The 13,951-nt window shown below is 45.6% G+C and overlaps 1 protein-coding gene across 9 annotated transcripts in view; it reads left to right on the forward strand.

Annotated features, from left to right (window-relative positions):
- sdk2b (sidekick cell adhesion molecule 2b) overlaps positions 1 to 13,951 on the forward strand; it is a 443,163-nt gene that overhangs the window by 376,095 nt on the left and 53,117 nt on the right. For 8 of the 9 annotated variants that reach the window (XM_014179818.3, XM_014179822.3, XM_014179819.3 and 5 more), the window contains exons 6-18: positions 34 to 145; positions 629 to 819; positions 1,233 to 1,316; positions 1,573 to 1,767; positions 2,712 to 2,828; positions 4,373 to 4,540; positions 4,802 to 4,904; positions 7,102 to 7,278; positions 9,393 to 9,529; positions 10,058 to 10,205; positions 11,423 to 11,563; positions 12,249 to 12,430; positions 13,212 to 13,327. In XM_014179818.3, the coding sequence (XP_014035293.1) occupies positions 34 to 145; positions 629 to 819; positions 1,233 to 1,316; positions 1,573 to 1,767; positions 2,712 to 2,828; positions 4,373 to 4,540; positions 4,802 to 4,904; positions 7,102 to 7,278; positions 9,393 to 9,529; positions 10,058 to 10,205; positions 11,423 to 11,563; positions 12,249 to 12,430; positions 13,212 to 13,327 (1,871 nt within the window). Of the gene's footprint in view, positions 1 to 33; positions 146 to 628; positions 820 to 945; positions 964 to 1,232; positions 1,317 to 1,572; positions 1,768 to 2,711; positions 2,829 to 4,372; positions 4,541 to 4,801; positions 4,905 to 7,101; positions 7,279 to 9,392; positions 9,530 to 10,057; positions 10,206 to 11,422; positions 11,564 to 12,248; positions 12,431 to 13,211; positions 13,328 to 13,951 lie in introns of those variants that run through there. The other variant, XM_014179829.2, reaches the window with a different exon arrangement.

The following is a 13,951-nucleotide window of genomic DNA, read 5'->3' on the forward strand; positions in this document are numbered from 1 at the left end:
TATATTTATCTTTCTCACCCTCTCTCTCTCCAGATGTGGGTGGTCCTGCAGACCCTATCGCCCCCACCATAATCATCCCCCCCAGGAACACCAGTGTAGTGTCAGGCACGTCTGAAGTCACAATGGAGTGTGTCGCCAACGCCAGGTAAATCCATGCTTCCCCACTCTCTAGTCTCAAATCTGTCATCATCTGTTGTCTTCCTGCCAGACTGATTGGTTTTGATGGATACTTTTTTGAAAAGTGTAATGAGTAATTAATTAGTCAACTACTAATCTGTCTGTGTTAGTTCTGTAAATATTCTGTAAATATATTTGTGTCTTTTCAATATCATGACACTCACTCACTCACTCACTCACTCACTCACTCACTCACTCACTCACTCACTCACTCACTCACTCACTCACTCACTCACTCACTCACTCACTCACTCACTCACTCACTCACTCACTCACTCACTCACTCACTCACTCACTCACTCACTCACTCACTCACTCACTCACTCACACTCTCTCTCTCGATCTTTCTCTCTCCCTGTCTCTCTGTCTCTCTCACTCTCTCTCTCACTCTCTCACTTTCTCACTTTTTCGCTCTCTCACTCTCTCTGTCTCTCTCTCGCTTCCATCCCAGACCCCTGATCAAACTCAGCATCACATGGAGGAAGAACAGGGTTCTTGTCACCAGTGGTCTGAGTGACTTCAACCGCAGACTGACCATTATCAGCCCTGTGGTCAGTGACTCAGGGTTCTATGAGTGTGAGGTGGTCCTCCGCAGCAGCAGCGTGCCTTCTGTCAACGCTGGGGCCTACCTACATGTTCAAGGTAAGAATATATCTGGGGCCTACCTACATGTTCAAGGTAAGAATATATCTGGGGCCTACCTACATGTTCAAGGTAAGAATATATCTGGGGCCTACCTACATGTTCAAGGTAAGAATATATCTGGGGCCTACCTACATGTTCAAGGTATGAAGATATCTGGGGCCTAGGCCTACCTACATGTACAAGCTAAGACTCTGTGGCCTCTCAGGGGCCTATTTACATGTACAGGGTGAGAATCTGGAGCCTTCTTATATTTTCAAGGTATGCATTCGTTTAGTTTGATCTGTGCTCATGAATTTATGATCCACACTGATTCTGAATGGCCAAATCATATCTTGAGAAACATGTGTTTTGCGTAAATCATGCAAATGTGTCTGACTTTTAGTGGATGACCATATCTCTCTCTCCTTCAGAGCCTCCCCAGTTTGTGAAGGAACCAGAGAAACACATCACTGCTGAGATGGAGAAAGTGGTGGATATCCCCTGCCAGGCACGAGGTGAGACGTGGACATTTCTGGTTATCTGTGTGTATGCATATGCATTCATATGTGTCCATATGGATGCAAATGTATGAGTTTAGAGCATGATCACATGTGTATCTGTCTGTGTCGTTGTTTGTGCATTTCTGTCCCCACATATCCACATATCCAGGTATGTGTGTGTTTGATTATATGTCCCCACATGTCCACATATACAGGACAAAAGTGTGTTTACCACTTTCCCAGTATATAACTATCTCTCTCCCTCCTCTAGGTGTGCCTCAGCCAGACATTGTGTGGTATAAGGATGCGGTGCCCATCAGTCCGGTGAAGACCCCCAGGTACAGGGTGTTGGTGGGGGGCAGTCTGCAGGTCAACGGCCTTCTGCCCGACGACACAGGAATGTTCCAGTGTTTCGCCCGGAACCTAGCTGGAGAGGTGCAGACCAACACCTACCTGGCTGTCACTAGTGAGTCTCCATGCTGTTCTTTTTATTCTGTCTGTCTTCTTACTCACCGTCTTACTCCTCGCGCTCCTTTACTCATTCATTCTACGTACTTCCTGCGTTGATGTGTACCACTTATTTGAACCCTGTTATCAGAATGAATGAATTGTTCTGTTAGTACACCCCTCCCTCCCTCTCTCTACCTGAAGCACCGTCCTCTTATCTGTCTCAGCCTACCTGGTTTATTGCTGCTCTCCCTAGCCCTCCCGGTTCTCTATCTGTTTGCCCCGTACCACTCCCTTCTCTTTCTCTAACTCTCTTTCTTTACCTTCCTCTCTTCCTCTCTCTCTCTCTCTGACAGTTCTACGAGTGGCATGTTCTGATGTCATCTTCTAAGACTTTGATTAATTGCCTGTTGTGAATGGGGGAGAAGGCTTTGTCGCTCGGTCTTTTCCCTTTTCCTTCACTCCCTCCCTCTCTCTCTTTCGCGCTCTCTCTCTTTCTTTCTGGGTTGTGAGTGGATGGTGTGAAGGGAATGAAAGGTGGGTGACTGCTGTGTTGATCCTGGGAGTGTTAGAGCTACAAAGCTCTCGCTGAACACAGATCCAGGAAAGAGAAAAAGTCTGTCTCAGACACAGCCATTAATGTCTGGAGGGGTTTGATGAGTTCCTATTGAAGACAACTTCTTTCCCTCACCTCTCTGTAACCCTCTGCCTGCCTTTGTGCTTCCAATCAATGTGTGTGAAGGGGTGTGTGTCTGTGTGTGTGTGCATGCCCATGTACATGCGTGTGTTTGTCTGTCTTTTTTTCAACAACAACAAATGACCTGCACCGTACCTTCTCTCTCATCAGTATGTGTTGTCTGTGTATTTTCGAACCTGCTCTCTCTCCGTCTTTCGTGTGTGTGTGTGTGTGTGTGTGTGTGTGTGTGTGTGTGTGTGTGTGTGCGCGTGCGTGTCTCCCCTCAGGCATTGCCCCTAACATCACAGCTGGGCCATCCGACAGTACAGTGATTGACGGCATGTCAATCATCCTCCACTGTGAAACATCAGGAGCTCCCAGACCGGCCATCACCTGGCAGAAAGGTCAGACTCCCTCCACCAGGCACACACTGTGTCATCATTCACAATATGTTTTTTCCATTATGATTGAATAATGGCATTAACCAGGACGGAGCAGTCCAATCATAACATTACTCAACTATCTGCAAAAGGCTGAATGAATCCACAGTATCTCCCATGGTACCAGTCTATCTAGGTCATGCAGACTAATACCAGCCATTCATTTATTATGTTTTTTATTTAACCTTTATTTAAGCAGAGAGTCAGTCGTATTTTTAATTTTATTTTCATTTTTATTTCACCTTAATTTAACCAGGTAGGCTAGTTGAGAACAGGTTCTCATTTACAACTGCGACCTGGCCAAGATAGAGCAAAGCAGTGCGACACAAACAACAACACAGAGTTACACATGGGATAAACAAACATACAGTCAATAACACAATAGAAAAAGTCTATATACAGTGTGTGCAAATGAGGTAGGATTAGGGAGGTAAGGCACTAAATAGGCCATAGTGGTGAAATAATTACAATATAGCAATTAAACACTGGAGTAATAGATGTGCAGAAGATGAATGTGCAAGTAGAGATACTGTGGTGCAAAATAAATAAAATAAATAACAGTATGGGGATGAGGTAGTTGGATGGGCTATTTACAGATTGTCTGTGTACAGGTGCAGTGATCTGTGAGCTGCTCTGACAGCTGGTGCTTAAAGCTAGTGATGAGTCTCCAGCTTCAGTGATGTTTGCAGTTCGTTCCAGTCATTGGCAGCAGCGAACTGTAAGGAAAGCCGGCCGAAGGAGGAATTGGCTTTGGGGGTGACCAGTGAAATGTACCTGCTGGAGCGCATGCTACGAGTGGGTGCTGCTATGGTGACCAGTGAGCTGAGATAAGGCGGGGCTTTACCTAGCAAAGACTTATAGATGACCTGGAGCCAGTGGGTTTAGCAACGAATATGAAGCAAGGGCCGGCCAACGAGAGCATCCATGTCACAGTGGTGGGTAGTATATGGGGCTTTGGTGACAAAACGGATGGCACTGTGATAGACTGCATCCAATTTGCTGAGTAGAGTGTTGGAGGCTATTTTGTAAATGACATCGCCGAAGTCAAGGATCGGTAGGATAGTCAGTTTTATGAGGGTATGTTTGGCAGCATGAGTGAAGGATTCTTTGTTGCGAAATAGGAAGCCGATTCTAGATTTAATTTTGGATTGGAGATGCTTAATGCGAGTCTGGAAGGAGAGTTTACAGTCTATCCAGACACCTAGGTATTTGTAGTTGTCCACATATTCTAAGTCAGAACCGTCCAGAGTAGTGGTGCTGGACGGGCGGGCAGGTGTGGGCAGCGATATTGATCCGCAGGTCTCTTTTGCAAATTAACATTGAATACGAAATCAATCAATAAATAGTAACAATCAATCAATCAGTTACCACAAACAGTTTCCCCAGCTTCCCCTACATTGTACCCAACCCATCAAGACATCAGAAGTCAATTACAAAAACACATATGAGTGTCCCCAATTAACTGTGTTTCTCTCTCTCTTTCTCTCTCTCTCTCTCTCTACCCCCAGGTGAGCGTGTCCTGGCCAGTGGTTCTGTCCAGCTGCCCAGGTTCACCCTGCTGGAGTCAGGCAGCCTGCTCATCTCTCCTTCCCACTTATCAGACGCTGGCACCTATACCTGCATGGCCAGCAACTCCCGGGGCATAGACGAGGCTGCTGCTGACCTGTTGGTGTGGGGTGAGTGTGTGTGTGTGTGTGTAGGTGGGAGGAGGGAGTGTCTTGTGCACTGCGTCGGCCCCTGGGTGAGACTCGCTAAATCTTGCACATTTTGATGATGTCACATAGCAGACTATTATCTGATTGGTTGATGGACTTGATCCAGGGACAACGTGTGACTTGATCCAGGGACAACGTGTGACTTGATCCGGTGACAAAATGTGCCACTTGGCGAAATCAGAACATGTGTGTTCATGCATCCACTCTCTCTCTCCCCTATAGCTCGTACACGTATCAACACCCCTCCTCAGGACCAGAGTGTCATCAAAGGCACCAAGGCCACCATGACCTGTGGAGTTACACACGACCCCAGTGTCACCGTTAGGTAGGAGATCACACACGATGTACACAGACACAAACGCACACACACAACGCACCCACACACACACACACACACATCCACCAACCAACCCACCCACCGACCAACACACAAACACAGAGAGAGACACACATAGAAACACAGAATAGTGCTGAGCGATTAACCAGAAATGTTGCTTATTTTTCTGTTTTTAAACAACTCGTTGACAACATCGTTCAATTATTTCCCTAAAGATAAATCTGTGCGATATAGTAGGGAGATGTAGTTTCCAAGAGGCTAATATTCTACATAGTTTAGCGCAAAATTACAATGTGTTTTGCATCATTAACTACAATGACCATTTTGAATTGCGCGCCGACTTGTCCGGTCTGTGTGTTCCTTAGGCCCCTGCTACGTTAGGTTAGTGTCAGGCACACTGAGAGAAGAGACAGAAGAATGTGTGATCGAGAGGGATAGAAAGCTGTTGCGTGGAGGTATCTCTAGCTGAAAATACATGATGTAAGTGATTGATAGTTGGTATTCAGCAGTCATAAAAGTATGTCTTATTTACTTTGAAGAACTACTAAAATAGTGATTTTGTCAGACAGCATAGGTAGCAACTCTATGGAGATGAGATGATGACTTGGAATGAAATAATAAAGTCATCATATAAAACAAATATAATATATACAACAACTGAAATATTTTATTAAAGTAAAGTAATGTGAATAAATGATGGTTAATAAATGATGAGCAGTAATGGGCAGTCACTACCGTTATGGGACTTTTACAAATAGTTTTATTCTGTGTTGTTACAGCATTCAACCCACATAATGCATTGTGCATTTAATGACCCAAAAAATAATTTAAACCAAAATTGAAAACCGTGATAATTTTTTTAATAATCAAACCGAAACCGAACCAATCTTAAAAAAAGCACTAATCGCTCAGCATTAACACACAGACACACACGTACACTTTTCTCCAACCTTCCATACAACAGCACACACTAACAATGCACAAAATGACAAGGTCACAGAGGCCCGAGCCTACACCTGCTGTGCATGTCAAGAAGCAACACACATACAGCGTCTTCCCACCGGTCCTACAATAACGCCACAGTCTAAAGCTATTGAGCTGGGTGATGTAGGACACTAATACAAAGTACAGTCAAGTTCGATAGCTGTCGGTATTCAGATCTCGCTCTCGATCTCTCTCTATGTCTTGATGAGTGTGTGTGTGTGTGTGTGTGTGTGTGTGTGTGTGTGTGTGTGTGTGTGTGTGTGTGTCTGTGTCTGTGTCTGTGTGTGTGTGTGTGTGTGTGCTTTGCATTTGAGCAGATCATTTGTGATGTGTTTGAATCAGTCTTTTGATATGCTAGTGTCAGAGACAGTGTTTTCCTGCCCGGTATCCTGCTGTTGTGCTTGGTTACAGTCAGAAAGTGGGAGAGATGAAAGGAGCCTATAATAGCCCTGGACTTGCCTTTTAATGAAGAGCGAACCATCAGGGGGATTCTTCTGATTTTTCTGACACATACACACACACAGCAGCAATTAGTACCCCACATTGTGTGTGTGTGTGTGCGTGTGCACGTGTGTGTGTGTGTGTGTGTGCGTGTGTGTGTATTCGAGTGTGTCCGTGTGTGGATGTGATAGTGTGATAGTGTGTGTATGTAGCAGAGAGAGAGCGTGCAAGAGGGAAACTATTGATTGACACTTTGGAACCACACACTTCACACTGGCAAAAGGTGGTTCAGATAATCTTCTATTGTAGACTTACACTACATGGCCATAAGTATGTGGACACCCGTTTAAATTAGTGGGTTTGGCTATTTCAGCCACACCCGTTGCTGACAGGTGTATAAAATTGAGCACACCGACATGCAATCTCCATAGACAAACATTGACAGTAGAATGGCCCATACTGAAGAGCTCAGTGACTTTCAACGTGGCACCATCATAGGATGCCACCTTTCCAACAAGTCAGTTCGTTAAATTTCTGCCCTGCTAGAGCTGACCCGGTCAACTGTAAGTGCTGTTATTGTGAAGTGAAAACTTCTAGAGCAACAACTGCTTAGCCACGTAGTGGTAGGCCACACAAGCTCACAGAACAGGACCACCGAGGGCTGAAGCATGTAGCAGCTGTCCACATACTTTTTACGTTATTTTCCGTATAGTTGACCAATGGTAACTAACATCCAAACTAACTGTGTGTTATACTGTAGGTATGTATGGGAGAAGGAGGGCTCGGTCATCAACGCCCAGTCTATCCCCCGTATCCGGCTGGACCCTGATGGTACCCTTCACATCTCCCAGACCTGGTCAGGTGACATCGGGACCTACACCTGCAGGGTCACCTCCGTAGGGGGCAACGACTCACGCAGCGCACACCTCCGAGTCAGGTAACACCATCGACATATCTCGCTCTCCCTATTTATCATCCTCTTGTTTTCTCTCTCTCTTTCATGCTCATCCTGTGGTGAACAAGAGATGCTGTGTTTTTTTTCTCTGTTCTCCTCGTTATGGCCTTTTAAATTCTCTCCAGATATCTTGTTCTCTTTTTAACACAAGCACGCACGGACGCAAAAATACTTTCGTTTTCTCACCTTCAACATTTTCAGACTTTCAGACTTTTTGAACACCTTACCTTCTTTTTATACCTCTGACACATTTTCAGACTCTGAAGACAGTGAAATTTTGCCCCAGAGACACACACTCACCTCTCCTGTCTCCTGTCTCTCACCTGTTTCACTCCTCTCCTGTCCAGTAGGCAGTAGCGGTACGTGGGTAAAATCACTGGGGAAGCCATCCTGACTGATGGCAGCCCATTCCTGCATAATCAATGCTTGGATTTTGTCAGAATTTGTGGGGTTTTGTTTGTCCACCTGCCTCTTCAGGATTGACCACAAGTTCTCAATGGGATTAAGGTCTGGGGAGTTTCCTGGCCATGGACCCAAAATATCGATGTTTTGTTCCCCGAGCCACTTAGTTATTACTTTTGCCTAATGGCAAGGTGCTCCATCATGCTGGAAAAGGCATTGTTCGTCACCAAACTGTTCCTGGATGGTTGGGAGAAGTTGCTCTCGGAGGATGTGTTGGTACCATTCTTTATTCATGACTGTGTTCTTAGGCAAAATTGTGAGTGAGCCCACTCCCTTGGCTGAGAAGCTACCCCACACATGAATGGTCTCAGGATGCTTTACTGTTGGCATGACACAAGACTGATGGTAGCGCTCACCTTGTCTTCTCCGGACAAGCTTTTTTCCGGATGCCCCAAACAATCGTAAAGGGGATTCATGAGAGAAAATGACTTTACCCCAGTCCTCAGCAGTCCAATCGCTGTACCTTTTGCAGAATATCAGTCTGTCCCTGATGTTTTTCCTGGAGAGAAGTGGCTTCTTTGCTGCCCTTCTTGACACCAGGCCATCCTCCAAAAGTCTTAGCCTCATTGTGAGTGCAGATGCACTCACACCTGCCTGCTGCCATTCCTGAGCAAGCTCTGTACTGGTGGTGCCCCGATCCCGCAGCTGAATCAACTTTAGGAGACGGTCCTGGCGTTTGCTGGACTTTCTTGGGCGCCCTGAAGCCTTCTTCACAACAATTGAACCGCTCTCCTTGAAGTTCTTGATGATCCGATAAATGGTTGATTTAGGTGCAATCTTACTGGCAGCAATATCCTTGCTGTGAAGCCCTTTTTGTGCAAAGCAATGATGACGGCACGTGTTTCCTTGCAGGGAACCATGTTTGACAGAGGAAGAACAATGATTCCAAGCACCACCCTCCTTTTGAAGCTTCCAGCCTGTTATTCGAACTCAATCAGCATGACAGAGTGATCTCCATCCTTGTCCTCGTCAACCCTCACACCTGTGTTAACGAGAGAATCACTGACATGATGTCAGCTGGTCCTTTTGTGGCAGGGTTGAAATACAGTGGAAATGTTTTTGGGGGATTCAGTTCATTTGCATGGCAAAGAGGGACTTTGCAATTAATTGCAATTCATCTGATCACTCTTCATAACATTCTGGAGTATATGAAAATTGCCATCATACAAACTGAGGCAGCAGACTTTGTGAAAATGTATATTTGTGTCATTCTCAAAACTTTTGGCCACGACTGTACAGTAACACAGTTACATGACCTACAGCATGGTCAAGCAAGTTAATGTTTCCCACATTTTCGGACCACTAAACAACTATTGATTTAGATCCACAGAGAGTTAACGTAAGTCGCATAGAAAACAGGAGCTGCCTCCACTATTCCAGCATCATTTTAACTTCAACATTTCAACATCATCAAATCACCTCTGCTTAGTCTAATACAGTGACAACTAGAAGATTCTAAAAACAATTTAGTCCAATCAACTTAGGCTAAGTATAATGTAGCTATCCATGGTTCTGATTTGTGTTTTTGCGTGTGTGCGTGTGCATGTGTGTGTGTGTGTGCGTGTGTGTGTGTGTGTGTGTCTGCCCGCCTCTCTGATGAGCTCTCTGACTATCTGTCTATCTTCCCCTCACAGGCAGCTGCCCTATGCTCCAGAGAACCCTGTGTCACTGCTGAGCTCCTCAGAGAAGAGGGCCATCAACCTGACATGGGCCAAACCCTTTGACGGGAACAGCCCCCTAATTCACTACGTCCTGGAGGTCTCCGAGAACAGTGAGTGATCTCAGGTGGACACCTGCCTGACGACTCAGCCTGAAGTTAATCCGCTGCTCTATTGAGCGCTACATACTTTCAGTCTGAACCTGCCATCCTAGAAGTAGTTTGTGTGACTTCAAAAAGGGGTGTTGTCCATAGCAAATTCATCAGCGATTGGATCGTCTCTAACAAATCGAACCAATCAAAGTTTCAAAGTTGATGACGCCATCATGTAGGCAGGCTCTTCCCCAGCCCATTGGTTTCTGGGACCAATCAGAATGGTCAGAATATTCGCATTCTAGAAATCGTAGGGGAGGGAGGCAAATCCAGACTCATTATGGAGAAGAAACGTCATTTTGTCTGGAGCGATGTGGAAAGGTAACCAGGCAAGGAGTAGCCAGGGAGGAAAGAAATTCAACTAGAGGAGGAGAGTAGAATGAGAAAAAATCGAATGAGAAAAAAGAAACCACTGTTAGTAAGAGGAATAGAAGGAATAAGGATTAGATCATCCGCTGATTGTATGTCTGTTTTCTCTCCCTGTCCTAGACGCTCCCTGGGCTATCCTTCTGGCCAACATAGAGCCTGAGTCGACCGCGGTGACAGTCAGTGGGCTCATCCCAGCACGCTCCTACCAGTTCCGCCTGTGTGCCGTCAATGACGTGGGAAAGGGCCAGTTCAGCAAGGAGACTGACCGGTGAGTGGATAAATGAATAAACAATTGTGTGAGTTAGTTAATTAGTTAGTTAGTAAGCGTGTACATGAGCATGGGCAAGCAGGTGAGGGTCCTCAGAGGATCCTTCTCTCCCCTCCGAAGCCCCTTATATCATGGTATTCAATGATAACAGCCCACTCAGTCTCCCAGGCAACAAGTGTGTGATCCCCTGTCCCAGTACACATTGTCCATGGTGTGTGTGTGTGTGTGTTTATCTGCTGAAGGAACAGTATTTGAGCCGATGCAGCCAGACACACACCACCATCTCACTCACTCAGAGAGGGATTTGGGGGTGTCCCGGGAGAGTGTGGAGATCAGGTTGGCTTCACTAGCCTGAGTCACTTCGGGATATTGTACAGTGTGTATCCTTTAAAACAACCCCCCCCCCTGCATCCCAAGTGGCACGCTATTCCCTGTATAGCGCACTACTTTTTACCAGGGCCCATAGCGCAACCGTCCTCTTACACTGGCTAGCTAGTCACGCCAGCTCAAATGCAAACTGTTGGATCCCCAGCCATCTCCAGCTGAGAGGAGAGCCACAGGGCGCTCCCGCCCGACAGCGCAGGGATTCACATCGAGCACTTTGTGCTTCCATTTGATCTCAACTCCGCCTCTCTTCAGAAGCGTCATACAGTATCTCTCTCTAGGCTCTTTGGTTTTGACAGGGTAGGAATAAACTGTAGGGTTTTACTGGATTTAATTGTGGTCTGTGGTCTTAGCCTTTTCACTCTCTGGGATGGTACCTTATGTCTCCATCTGTAGGGGATATTTTAGGAAAAGGCGTAATGATTTATTTTTTATTTTTTATTATTTCACCTTTATTTAACCAGGTAGGCTAGTTGAGAACATGTTCTCATTTACAACTGCGACCTGGCCAAGATAAAGAAAGCAGTGTGATGCTTTTTCCACAGCTGAAATAGGTAGATAGGATGAATAGACACATGCTGAGAGGCAATGAAAGACAAAGAGGTTATGACAGAGACAGTGGTTCTCATAGTTGTAGAGTGACACAGTTCGTTGCCAGATCAACAAATCAACTGGGACAGCGTAAAATGAAGTCTTAGGAGTATTGAAATCTGTGTGTGACGTGACCCTCCTCTTTGGACAGATAAACACCCCTCTTTCTTCCCCTCATTTCTCTCTGTATCTGTATCTTTCTCTTGTTCCCTACTGTCTCTCTCTATCTCCCCTCTCTGCAGTGTATCTCTACCAGAGGAACCTCCCAGTGCTCCTCCCCAGAACGTGATCGCCAGCGGCCGCACCAACCAATCCATCATGATCCAATGGCAGCCCCCACCAGAGAGCCACCAGAACGGGATCCTCAGAGGCTACAGCGTCCGGTGAGAACACACTACCATGGGATAACAGGATGGGTTGGCTGCTATAACCCCGGTTCTCTGAATGAAGGACAAGAGTTGTTATGTTGTATGATAGCACATAACATAAGAAGTCATGTTCATGTTCATAAAGTAAAACCACTGTCTGTGGTTTAATGTGAGAGAAAGAGTCGTTTTTGGGGTAGGCCTACTGTTGTAGTCTCTGGCAGTTTATCAGTAAGGATAAACTCAGTTTACAGTAGGTTTGTTGCTGGTTGTGTCATGGTGTAGACCAAATAAGGCGGCAGGCATTCTGTAGATATTCCAGTCCTTTAGAGTTTGAGCCAATGTCGTCATCGTCATCTGCTCACTCTGGCGAGTGCTGTAGTCTTGTGCTCTGTTTCCCCCTACTGTAGATGTTATGTACTACAGTCCCTAGTATGAAAACACTCTGGCGCGGTGTCTCAGGTACCGTGATACAAAAGCGCAAGAGTTGAATGCCTTGTTCTCCGACTAAGAATCCGTTTGTGCTCAATTTCGGCACCCTCGGTGGCCTTGTGGCTACAAACGACTCATACTGAATTGCCTTCTCAGGTATCGTCTAACAGGTCTGCCGATGGAATATCAAAGTAACAACATCTCCAAACCAGACCAGACTAACCTCTCTCCTCCCTCTCTTCATTCTCTCCTACTCTATCTCTCCTCTCAGGTACCGTCTGACAGGTCTTCCAGTGGACTACCAGAGTAAGAACATCTCCAAACCAGACGTGACCAACCTTCTCCTGGAAGATCTTATCATCTGGACCAATTATGAGATTGAAGTGGCAGCCTACAACTGGGCGGGGCTAGGAACCTTCAGCCACAAGGTCACTGAGTGGACATTGCAGGGAGGTGAGTGATCCTGGATACTCACTGCTCATTGGCCCTTATGCTTGTCAGTCAGATGTGAGCTGGAATAGTCTCTGCTCATTGGTCCTTATGCTTGTCAGTCAGATAAATACTTAGACAATGTGGAAAATAAATGTGATGGCAAGGATTGTACCTGTGGAGTTGTTAACTTTGTATACCTATTTAATGACTTGACACATAAATTAACTTGTCAAGAAAATATCCATGCCTGTTTTTAGGATATAATAAGGATCTTTAACAGGGATATTTTCTTGATACCATTCATGTAGAAGACAACATAGTCAGTACTTGGAGTTAGCACGCATGTCAAATAGTATTGAAGTCTTGCTGAATACATTGATTACTTTCTGAATACAGGTATGTGTTCCTATTGCATCATCTGTAAGCTCTGGATAGTACATTTCATTACACTACCTTGGTAGTAGATTTAAAGTTTGAGGCCGCAGATGCAACGTGAAAGCAGTAAGGTTACAGTGTTGTAATGAGTCCTGAGCCTCGGGATTGAAGAAGAAAAAGAAGAAAGGGAAGGTGTGAAGAAGTGAATATGGCGGCCCCTGCCCTGGCCTGCAGAATCAATAGCAATACCTGGGATATAGACACATACTGTAAATTCTTCCAGCCAAGGCTGTCCAATCTATAAGGTGTTTAGTTTAGTCTCATGTTCTCTCTATCCATTCCTCTCACCTCTCTCTCTCTCTATCTCTCTCGCTCTCTCTCTCTCTCTGATTCTCTCTTCTCCTTTTTTCTCACTTATCTTCCTCAGTGCCGACTATAGCCCCCAGTAACGTTCAGGCAGAGGCTGTCAACTCCACGACCATCCGTATCACCTGGGCCGCCCCTAACCCTCAGTTCATCAACGGGATCAACCAGGGATACAAGGTGAGGGACATCATAAGACACGAGTCACCCTGTCACTAAGGGCAGTACCATCTAATGGGTGATAGACACAAGTCACCATGGCACTAAGGGCAGTACCATTTAACGGGTGATAGAACTGTGGCTGCGAGGTTAGAGAAACTAGACAGCCTGTCATTAGGTGCAGTCTCATCGATCAACTAGGTGATAGAATGGTACAGGCTGGTACATGTCTCATACTGTGTCACAAGGGGAAAGAGATATGCCACTACTAACCATTGTGAAAGATGGCTTCCAATTTCTAATTTGTTTCTTTGACTTTCATTTTCTGAGCATTTTACCAGCTATCTATCTTGTGGCTTACTAGATCTGGAAGTCGTTTGTTCAATCTCTCCAGCCCATACTGTTAAGAAAGCTGGTTTTGTTATTTACAGATGTACTTGATAGGATCCGAATGAGCTGTATGGAGAATGACTGTTTAGAGTCAGCTGTACTAGAACTTCATTCTATAGAAGGTCTTTGAGATATGATGACACATGCATTGTGTTTCTCTCTGGAGAGTTCACTTCACAGGACATCTCAGGCATCACTACTCTCTCTGACTGCAGGGCCTGTCCCAAGAGAGAGGTTACTGGGAGGGATGGAGGG

Source organism: Salmo salar, chromosome 28 (genome assembly GCF_965601325.2).
Source record: "Salmo salar chromosome 28, fSalSal1, whole genome shotgun sequence".
In the NCBI taxonomy this organism is placed as follows: domain Eukaryota; kingdom Metazoa; phylum Chordata; class Actinopteri; order Salmoniformes; family Salmonidae; genus Salmo; species Salmo salar.